Source organism: Garra rufa, chromosome 1, assembly GCF_049309525.1.
Source record: "Garra rufa chromosome 1, GarRuf1.0, whole genome shotgun sequence".
Taxonomy (NCBI): Eukaryota; Metazoa; Chordata; class Actinopteri; order Cypriniformes; family Cyprinidae; genus Garra; species Garra rufa.
The window spans coordinates 4,469,188-4,480,289 of record NC_133361.1 but is presented as its reverse complement, the minus strand read 5'-3'; the positions used below and the strand labels follow the sequence as shown (position 1 = coordinate 4,480,289).

At 40.6% G+C, this 11,102-nt stretch overlaps 1 protein-coding gene across 1 annotated transcript; it reads right to left on the bottom strand.

Moving 5' to 3' along the window:
- Positions 1 to 3,420: 3,420 nt before the first annotated feature.
- LOC141332067 (uncharacterized) lies at positions 3,421 to 10,234 on the bottom strand. The gene is made up of 7 exons (XM_073837191.1): positions 9,511 to 10,234; positions 7,417 to 7,605; positions 5,583 to 5,706; positions 5,254 to 5,488; positions 4,821 to 4,937; positions 4,653 to 4,718; positions 3,421 to 3,438 (listed from the first exon to the last, which is right to left on the bottom strand). Exons 1-7 carry the CDS (start codon positions 10,226 to 10,228, stop codon positions 3,421 to 3,423), a joined length of 1,467 nt encoding a protein of 488 aa, XP_073693292.1. The 5' UTR covers positions 10,229 to 10,234.
- Between the last annotated feature and the right edge of the window lie 868 nt (positions 10,235 to 11,102).

The window sequence follows — 11,102 nt, the reverse complement described above, 5'->3', positions numbered from 1 at the left end:
GTTAATGAAATATGCAATTTTCCTGTTGCAAGTATGTCCTTTTCTTCTATATAACACTTGTATTGTGTTAGCTTCATTAAGAAAGACACCGCACACTTGTATTGTATACGTTTTATTGAAAGCAGTTTATTAAGTAAAACACCATACTTGTTGTTTTAAAGCATTTATTAAGAAAAGGTTTATAACATGTACTAGCAAGAACATAGATAGGAAACAAACATGTATTAGAAAGAGCTTTGCTAAAAAGAATGACCAAGAGGAATTCAAATGTTACCGTCGAGTGTTCTGTAGTAGACGAGGCGTAGAGTGAAGAAGAGGAGAAGAAGAGGAGAAGAATCCGGAGAAGAAAGAATGCGAAGATGCAGAGTTAATATAGACAAATGCTTAGGGGATTTCCAGAACTTATGGCATCTCAGGACATTGGAATGCACCTGCTGTGTATAAAGGACTGAATTGCGATGAGGAGATCAGATGCTGGTTCTGCAACAGCTTCTCCGGTGCCAGACGACCTGCCAATGAAGCCTTCGAACGACTAAGATAGCAATTTATTTTCTTTTATATTTCTTTATTTTATATAGTAGTATTTGTATGTAAAATATATAACCTATAAACAATAAAATTATACTTTATTATAACCAAGAAGCCTGCCTGCCAAAAGACTCTGATTGATAGACTTGAACTGAACAGACCACGGAGGAGTCTTCTGAAGCCTATTGTGTGAGTATTAAAATTACTTATACGATAGGGCAGATTCGACTATCTTTACCTAACCTGAGAATAAACAAAATAAGGTAGAAGGTGTAAGAAATTGAGCACCGCAAAACATGGCGCCCAACGTGTTGGGGGGGCATATTGACCATTGATTTCTGGCCAGGATCAATGACCAATTGCTCAACTCAGCTAATACGATTTAGGCACGGAAATATAGAGTTTAATAGGTAGGGAAAACCTGTAGGAAACTCGAAAACTAAAAATAATTCAAAATGAGTTATTTATACGACCCAGAAAGGGTTGTGTGCGCGCACAAAACTAAAAATCTCTGAAGGGAAAGCGCTTCCTGAGATTAGCTAAGTCTTTGTGAAACTTAGAAGGGGCTATAAAACTGTCAAGTGGGGGACGCTCCACTAAATGATGGTGAAGCCCAGAAACATACAAGTATGTAGGACGAAAGATTCTTAAATACGTGTATGTTAGAGTAGTGCCGTAAAAGAAGAGAATTTCGGTTTAAATAAGAAAAACCGATTTGGGATAATTTGGTAACCATCCAGAGACATTAAAAACTGTAAAGTTTTAGAAAAATGAGATAGAGATTCTCAGTTTTAATTATGTTGAATTTTTATTCAATAGGAAATAACATAGTAATAATAGAGTCAGTTAGTAGCTTGCTTATTGAAGAAGCAGGACAACCACCTAGTAGTGCATTACAATAGTCCAGTCTAGATGTCATGAATGCATGAACTAACTTTTCTGCATCAGAAACAGGTAACATCTTCCGTAGCTTAGCAATCTTTCTAAGATGGAAGAATGCTGTTTTTGTAACATGAGAAATATGATTTTCAAAAGACAGTTTGCTGTCTAATATAACACCCATATTTTTGACTGTAGAGGAAATAACAGTGCATCCGTCTAGTTGCAAGTTGCAGTTTAAGAGATTCTGTGTACTGTTTTTTGGTCCAATAAGTAATATCTCGGTCTTATCTGAGTTTAATAGTAGAAAATTATTGGTCATCCAGTCTTTCACATTTTTAACACACTCTGTTAACTTTGCTAAGTTAGAAGTTTCATCAGGTCTTGTTGAGATATGTAGTTGAGTATCATCAGCATAACAATGGAAACTAATCCCATATTTCCTAATAATATTACCAAGGGGTAACATGTAAATTGAAAATAGCACAGGACCTAGGACAGATCCTTGTGGAACTCCATACTTTACTGGTGATAGCTGCGATAACTCTCTATTTAAATAAACAAAGTGGTAGCGATGAGTCAGGTATGATCTGAACCATCTTAAAGCCTGCCCTTGAATACCTGTATAGCTTTGTAATCGATCTATGAGTATGTCATGATCTATAGTGTTGAACGCAGCACTAAGATCAAGTCAAGTCAAGTCAAGTCAAGATTATTTATACAGCGCTTTTTACAATACAAGTTGTGTCAAAGCAACCTTACAGTATTAAAATAATAAAATAAAATGTCAATAAAAGTGCAAAAGTTCCATATTGCAGCAAAGTCAAATTGGAGAGGACTCATCTGGTTCCCGTGGCCTTGTGCCGGTGGCCGTTTAAGATCAAGTAAAACTAGCAATGAGACGCAGCCTTGATCTGCAGTTTCTGTGCTATGATGGGGCCTGAAGCCTGAAATTCTTCAAAGAAATATTTTTTTTTGCAAGAAGGAGCACAATTGAGCGGACACAACTTTTTCTAAAATTTTTGACATAAATGGAAGATTAGAAATGGGTCTGTAATTTTGCCAGTTCACTAGGGTCTAGCTGTGGTTTCTTAATAAGAGGTTTAATAACCGCCAGTTTGAATGGTTTTGGGACATGACCTAGAGATAACGATGAGTTAACAATATTAAGAAGCGGTACTTCTGCTACAGGTAACAACTCTTTTAGTAATTTAGTGGGTACATAGCATAGCAATGGTAGGAGAAGCCATGTGCCTGTATGATGGGGCCTAGAGATGTGGTGTATATGGAGAAGAGGAGGGGTCCAAGAACTGATCCCTGAGGAACCCCAGTGACCAGTTGATGAGTTTTGGAAACCTCCCCAGGCCACCCTGAAAGACCTACCAGAGAGATAGGATTTGAACCAGCGAAGTGAAGTCCCTGTGATGCCCAACAATGAGAGGACAGGAGGATCTAATGATTCACCGTGTCAAAAGTTTGGTTACTTCTGCCTCAGAGTGGGGACAGAAGGAGAAGAGGGGAGTTCCAGCTGTGGGTGTGGTTAATTTTAATTCCTGTATGTGTGGAGCTGAGAACTGATTACTGATAGATGCAGTTTTGTCTGTGAAGAATGTGCCGAAATCATCAGCTGTTATAGAAGTAGTGGGAGGTGGTGGAGGGGGACAAAGCAGTGAATTAAAAGTTTTGAAGAGGTTGCGTGCGTCCGGAGCATTGTTGATCTTGTTGTGGAAGTATGAAGATTTGGCAGTATGGACTTGGGTAGAGATGGATGAAAGCAGAGACCGATACTTACTCAAGTCAGATGGATCCTTAGATTTGTGCCATTTCCTCTCAGCTTCCCTAAGTTTGGAGCGCTGCTCACGAAGAACATCAGATAACCAAGGGTTTGAAGGAACAGCTCGTGCTGGCCTGGAGGAGAGAGGGCATATATCATCTAGACAAGTAGTAAGAGTGGAGCACAAGGTGTCGGTTGCTGCATTAGTGTCCAAGGATGAGAAGTGGGTTGCTTCCGCGTCAGCTGGTATGACACGCCTAAATAGACCGTCAATAACACATAAGTGATAACAGCTGGGTATGCCTCCTTGTGTGAGTCACCCCCGAAAGTAAGGCAGGCAACTGCAAATGGCTCGAATCGAAACTAAATTGCCACTGACTTCGCACTTTGAGTGTGCTCAGGAAGGGAACGATAGGGTGAACAAAAGCTTTCCCTTGGCCGTCTGCTTACTATTTTTAATTTCAATAACTGCAATCAGAACTAATAATAACTAATAACTAATCATTTGTATTATCAACATGAATGTTAAAATCCCCTGCAATTAATGCTTTATCAAAATTAACCAATAGGTCTGAGAGGAAATCTGTATACGGCCCTGGAGGTCTATACGCAGTAGCCAGAGCAAGAGGTAGGAGAGATTTCTTTTGCATATCTGACAGAGTAACAGTAAGTAGAAGTACCTCAAATGAATTAAACCTGTACCCTGTTTTCTGACTAACATTGAAAATATCACTAGAAATTGTTGCAACACCACCGCCACAACCAATCTGACGGGGCACATGCTTATAACAGTAGTTTGGTGGAGTAGACTCATTCAGACCAATATAATCGTTTGGTTTTAGCCAAGTTTCAGTCAAGCAGAGTACATCAAAGCTATTATCCGTGATCATTTCATTAACAATAAGTGCTTTGGGTGCGAGTGATCTAATTTTTAGGAGCCCAAGCTTTAAAAATTGTTTTTGTTCATTTAGTGTGCATTTTTCTGGTTTAATCACGATTAGATTTTTCTAGATCCTACATTCAATTTTTGTTTTGACCTCACTATTCGAGGAACAGACACAGTCTTTATAGATTGGACAGCACCAATACTATCGTTTAAATGTGCAGAACAAAAGCCATCATCGCAACTATTTGAAGATTTGCTTACTAGTCAAATGGAGTGCAGCGTCCTGGAGATGTTGTCCGACAGCAGTTCTGCTCCGACTCTGCTGGGGTGCAGGCCATCAGCGCGGTAAAGCCTAGGGCGCTCCCAGAAAAGATTCCAATTATTAACAAAGAGCAGATTCTGTTCTTTACACCATGACAACAACCATTCATTTACAGCAAAAAGTCTACTGAACCTTTCGTGTCCACGTCGATACGTGGGAAGCGGTCCTGACACAATGATCTTCGTCGCGGGTGATGTGCTGCGTACCGTCTCAATCAGGCTCCCGAAATCCCTCTTCAAGACCTCCGTCTGCCGCTGCCTGACGTCGTTCACCCCCGCGTGCAGGACAATCGCACTGATGCTCACATCGTCCTTCAGGATGGCAGGTATCTGTGAAGAAACATCGAGAATGCGAGCACCAGGAAAACAGCAAGTGTGCACTTTACCATTAGCTAAGTTAGCACGAACGTACCGGACGACGGAGTCTCCGACGATCACAGCATCGCATTGCATCTCGCCCGGAATCTGGCTCGCGTCTTCCGCTGCTGCTGCACCCATGGTCCGTGGTGTCCAGGCGCCGGAGTGAACGACATCTGGGATGATAGCGTCCTGGGTGCGCCGGGAATCACACGGGGTAGAGGTTATGGGAGTGTTAGTATCACCCTGTATACTTACCTGGACAGATTCGAGTGCGGCTCTTCGTTCGCGCAACTTAATCTGCCTGGCCAGTGTCACAGATCGAGGCGGGCCAATCCGGCTGCACCCACCCCTAAAACCCGTTACCACCCTTAGGGAGTCGGACAGAGGTCAGGCAATGACGACGGACAACAAGACTTCAGGTAACATTATTTATTTGGTATAAAATGGATAAAAAGTTTAAAATAGTGGGTCTTCTGGGCAGGGTCGTTCCGTCCTACGGGCTCACCGAAGGCCCACAGGGTGCAGAGTAGGGAGTGCTCCGGTAAGTGGCTTCGCTGGCTTTCAGTAGAAGGGACGAGTTGGGGCTCACGACTGAACGAAGGCTACTGCAGGACAGTTCGGTTGCGTAATTCGGGTACATAATCCTCTTCTTCTGCAGGTAAAAGGCAGAGAACTCGCGGCTGGAGGGCTTCACCGCAGAGCAGTCGGTGAGTCTTCGAATACGAGATCCTCTCGAGGGGCTGGCAGACACAAGGCTTACGGCAGAAGAAGTTCACTGTAAAGCAGACAGGCGAGTATACAGGCACGTAATCCTCTTCTTCAACACTGACAGACAGAGAACTTACGGCTGGGGGATTTTTTACTGCAAAGCAGTCGGTGAGTATACGGGCACGTATTCCTCTTCTCCAGGTGACAGGCAGAGACTTGTGGCTGAAGGGCTTCAGACTGGAGAGCTTCGCTGCAAAGCAGCCGGGTAAATATACAGGCACGTAATCCTCTTCTTCAACACTGACAGACAGAGAACTTACGGCTGGAGGAACTTACTGCAAAGCAGTCGGTGAGTATACAGGTACGAAATCCTCTCGAGGGGCTGGCCGACACAAGGCTTACTGCAAAGCAGACAGGTGAGTATACAGGCACGTAATCCTCTTCTTTGACACTGACAGACAGAGAACTTACGGCTGGGGGATTTTACTGCAAAGCAGTTGGTGAGTCTTCCGGTATGCAATCCTCCTAAAGGGCTGTCAAATAATACATTCCAATATCTGTGGAGTACAACAATGTTAGCCTCTTCTTACGTCTTAGAACGTGATAGAAAACTCAGGTAAGTAATGGACGTCCAGCAGGTTTAAGTTCACACTTCACACATCAAGACAGTGCATCACATCACTTCATCCCTGCAATTCAACACTCAGTGGAAAATACATATATAGATGGCCGTTGCCCATTCTCAGACCTGGCACTCACGTTGAGGAGTCCCATAGACAGGAAGAGAAGATGGAGATTGATTGGTCTACTCACAGTCTCTCACAAACAATCTTACTGTACAGCGGCTTCCTTCCTCCAGTTGCATTAACGTGCTCCTTCTCCCACACTCATAGTCCCAAGCCCGTCTCCCAGCCCCACTTCCTCTCCTCCTTCTACCCCCTCATGCTGCCTGCGAGATCCACATTCACAGAGCTTCAATCCCCTCGTACACAGCTGCCGGCGATTTTGGCTAATCACCCCACTCGCGGTGGATTTTGCGCTAATCCGGAACTACCCCCGTGTTCCGTTGTTATGGGTCCGGCGGGAGGCAATCGCGGCGAACATTAGTTCCGCCTGGCAAAAAAAAAAAAAAAACTGAATGTTTCGTCACCTCGTGACACCAGCAACCCCTGGATCTGCTTCTCCACGGCCTCCAGCTCGACCTGAACCGAGTGCAGCTCGAACGTGTCTTCACCTGCACTCAAAGGTAGACACAAATTTGCCACTAAAGCAAGTAACAGTGAGTAAACAGTTGAAATGTGTGTGATTAGAGAATAAACAATGTAAGCAAGATTAGCCGCAACCACGCTGGCAATGTTAAACGGGCTATAAGCTAACTTAGTAGCAGACTCGGGAAAGCAAATAAAAACTAATGATAAAAACTAATGATAACAAGGTGTTCCGATTGTTTTTGTTGTAAAACACAACAGGGGGTATATTCACATGTTGTGGAAAACAAAAATTATGGTATATAGAATTGTTTTTGGATTTAAAAATAAAAAATAAATAAAATAAAATAAAAAAAAACAGTGAAGAAAACAGTTAAAGTGTCACAGCCTCTTCTTCAGCTTCCTGAACAATAACAGTTTGTAAACAGATACTTCATGAAAGACAAATTAAAACTACAAGTGACAGATATGCATTAGAAGACAACTGAACATAATATGAAAACACAATATCATGAAGCAAAATCATATACAAAAATAAAACTTTTTTGAAATGGTTCTTTAGAGAGGAACTTTATTTTCGAGTTAAATCTGCTGGTTTTGAAGGTGAAGATGAACTTTATTGACTGTGAAAACTTTAGATGATGTTTCTTTGTCGTGGCTCTTGATTGATCCAGATGATATTTTATTGCTTGATTCATTATTGTGTGCAGCATCAGATCTGAAAATGCTGGATCTGAAGATGATCTACTCACTGTGATTGTTTTTTGTGTGACTGCGTAGAGAAGATAAATGTCTGAAACAGATCCCACATTCAGTGCAGTGATACGGTTTCTTTCCAGTGTGGATCCTCTGGTGCTTTCTTAAATTGCTTGCTGTAGTAAAAGTCTTTTCACACTCAAAACACATGTAATCTCTCACACAGGTGTGCATTTTCTGATGTACTTTCAAATGGTGTAGAAATGAAAAACTCTTTCCACACAAATGACATGAATATTAAATTAGAAATAAAAGGGCTATGTATAGTGGTGTGAAAAAGTGTTTGCCCCCTAAACATAATAACTGGTTGGGCCACCCTTAGTCTCGCATAGCCAGACCTTCAGACTGACGGCTTTAGCTCTGGAATTCATGGCAGCTTTAATTGGCCAAGGCCCGCCCATAAGGCATGTCAAACAGCCAATCAAAGTTCGTTTCGTTCAGCGTCACGTGTCGGTGCATGGAAATGCCTCAACAACAGACTGGCGTGCAACCAGTCAGTCATTGAAATAACCAGTTAAATAAGAAGAGGGAGAACAAGCAATAAGTCAGTAATTTGTGCGCGAACGTCGCAAAAGTGTATAACAACAATCGCGTCTGCATAAGCACCTTTTAGCAAAACGCCGAGTAAATCAGTCTGCGCTTTGTTTCCCGGCGGACCGAAAGCAAATGCGACATTCACATCTCCCGGAAATCCGGTCAAATTCAACTAATCAGATGACGACTTCGACATTCCTGAAGTGTTTCCAGTTAAGTGTACCATATGCATAGAGGCTGAGACTAGGCCACCCTTAGCAGCAACAACTGCAATCAAGTGTTTGTGATAACTTGCAATGAGTCGGTTACAGCGCTGTGAAGGGAGTTTGGCCACTCATCTTGGCAGAAATGTTGTAATTCAGCCACATTGGAGGTTTATCAAGCATGAACTGTCTTTTTAAGATCATGCCACAGCATCTCAATAGGATTCAGGTCAGGACTGTGAATAGGCCACTCTAGTCTTCATTTTGTTTTTCTTCAGCCATTCAGAGGTGGATTTGCTGATGTGTTTTGGATCTGAAACGTTAAAGTGTGACAAACATCCAAAAAATTTAAATTAATAAGGAGGCCAAAACTTTTTCACACCACTGTATGTGTGGCAAAGTAAATTGGATGGTGAGAAAAAAGGACAATGTTTATATAATATATAAAAAAAAAAAAGTTGTAAATGAGGGGAGAATTTTTGTGAATTGAAAGGAAGACGGTATTATATCTGGTCTTAGAATTGGACACACTGCACTTAATCAATCATTATATACAACAGGAAAACATGAGTCTGGACTTTGTGTTAAATTTGTGTTAAATCTTTCTGAAACAGTTGAACATTTTGTAATAGAATCTAAATGGTATGATGTCAAAAGATTACAACTTACAGAAGAACTTCAAAATACAGATTGTGTCAAAGCAACTTCACAGTATTAAATTATATACTTCATATAGTATATGCAGCAAAAACTGGTTTGCCAGACGCCATAAAATGTCAAAGAAGAAGAAGCAGCTTAATTGGTTCGAGGACATGCAGCTATTGAGAACAGTTATTTGTGCTTTGTCTTAGTAAGTTTATTAAGCGGCAAGTCTACATCTAGACAAGACATATTACATGATATCCTAAAGCATGTTCAAACTTCACCTGTATAGATTAAATATATCAGTTTTATGGCATGGACAGTGGATTGTGGTGAGGGCTATTCAACGACTAATTTCACTGTATTCAGAAAAAGACAATGACAATAAAAGCTTTCAATTCAAATCAATTAAAGAGTTTTATTGAGAAATTTAAAACAGAAAGCCCAAAAAGCAAACATAACACTACATGGTTTTCTAATATTATAACTAAAACTATAAAATGACTTTTTAACCTAAAGCAAATACAACCAGCAGACAATACAAGTCGTTGATACAATATCAAAAATGATAACGTATTACTAAAAAAATAACATTCAGTCAATAATTACTAAAAGCAAAAGTAAATGGATGAGTAGATATTGTATTGCTTGATTCATTTTTGTGTGCAGCATCAGACCTGAAAGTGCTGGATCTGAAGATGATCTACTCACTGTGAATGTTTTTTGTGTGACTGCGTAGAGCAGATGAATGTCTGAAACAGATCCCACATTCAGTGCAGTGATACGGTTTCTCTCCAGTGTGGATCCTCTCATGTCTTTTCAGTATATCTGGCAGTCTGAATCTCTTGTCACAGTGTGAACACATATAAGGTTTCTCTCCGGTGTGGATCCTCTCATGTGTTTTCAGGATTTCTGAAAGCCTGAATCTTTGATCGCAGTGTGAACACATATAAGGTTTTTCTCCAGTATGAATCCTCTGGTGCTTTCTTAACTGGCTCGATGTAGTAAAAGTCTTTTCACACTCAAAGCACATGTAATCTTTCACACCAGCGTGTATTTTCTGATGTATCTTCAAACTTTGTAGTAATGAAAAACTCTTTCCACACAAATGGCATGAATGTGGTTTCTCCTTTGTGTGAACTCTCAGGTGTTTTGTCAGGCTTAAAGCCCACAAAAATGTTTTATCACATTGATCACATGCGTACAGTTTCTCTCTAGTGTGGATGTTCATGTGTACCTTAAGGTTTGCTGACTGACTGAAACTCTTCCCGCACTGATCACAAGTGAACAGTTTCTCTCCAGTGTGAACTCTCATGTGAAGCTCAAGATTACGTTTGTTTTTCAAACTCTTTCCACACTGATTGCAGGTGAAAGATTTCTTGGCTCTGCTTTTCTTTAAATCTTTCTGTTTGGTTTGAGAGCGACTCATTTTGACATGATTTCTCTCATCAGCTTCACTCAATTCTCCATTCGCCTCAATTTCTTCAATCAACTCTGAAATAAAAACAGTTAATTTTCAGAAACTCGTTAAAAAAGAAAAGAGAGAACCGTGAACTTTGATGTAACAGTAGAAAGTAGACAATTGCCATCCAAAAGTTTGATCTATAAATATGACTATTAAATATATTTAATCAACTACACGATTATCAAACATACTTTTTGTTTTATTGACTCACTATTTTCCTATTTAATGCTGTAAAGCTGCTTTGACACAATCTGTATTGTTAATAGCCCTATATATAAATAAAGGTGACTTGAATTGACATAGGCTACGTTTTGTTTAAAGACTCTCTTGCCTCAGTTAAGTTAATAGAAAGTCTTATTATTTGCTGGTTCGTCTAACTTCGTAAACAAATAATCACTAGACACAGCGATTGTTTTTGCCGGTTGAATGGAGGAATTTAAAAGTCTCCTTTCTGCACTGAATACACGTTATAAATAAAATTACACAGTTATTCATACGTGAAGCTGACATTTACCTCAAATTCCTGCTACACTCAAACATAACTACGAAAATGAAGATATGCAGTACAGAAAAAAGCAAAAAATAGAGAAGAAAAACAGGACTCACCGGACAACTCTCTCTCTCTCACGCAGCTCCGCTCTCTAACTCGCGCATGCGCACATCGAGTGATCCTCACGAGCTCTGAAGATGAAGAAAGAGCGTCTCGATCGCCCCCAGGAGGATGAAATCAGTATAGGTCATAAACCCCACCCTCTCCATCTAATCAAACGGGACGAAAGACAAAACTAATTCATTTAGACTTAAAAGAGTATTAGAAAACTGCTGGGAACATGAATGT

Excerpts from the sequence above, each read along its gene's own strand:
- LOC141332067 (XM_073837191.1), bottom strand. The coding sequence starts at position 10,228 with ATGAGTCGCTCTCAAACCAAACAGAAAGATTTAAAGAAAAGCAGAGCC. Across the intron at positions 5,707-7,416 it reads TCACACAAAAAACAATCACA|CGAAGCTCTCCAGTCTGAAG; the intron begins GTGAGTAGATCA and ends GCTGCTTTGCAG. Across the intron at positions 4,719-4,820 it reads TGCAATGCGATGCTGTGATC|ATACCTGCCATCCTGAAGGA; the intron begins GTCGGAGACTCC and ends GTTTCTTCACAG.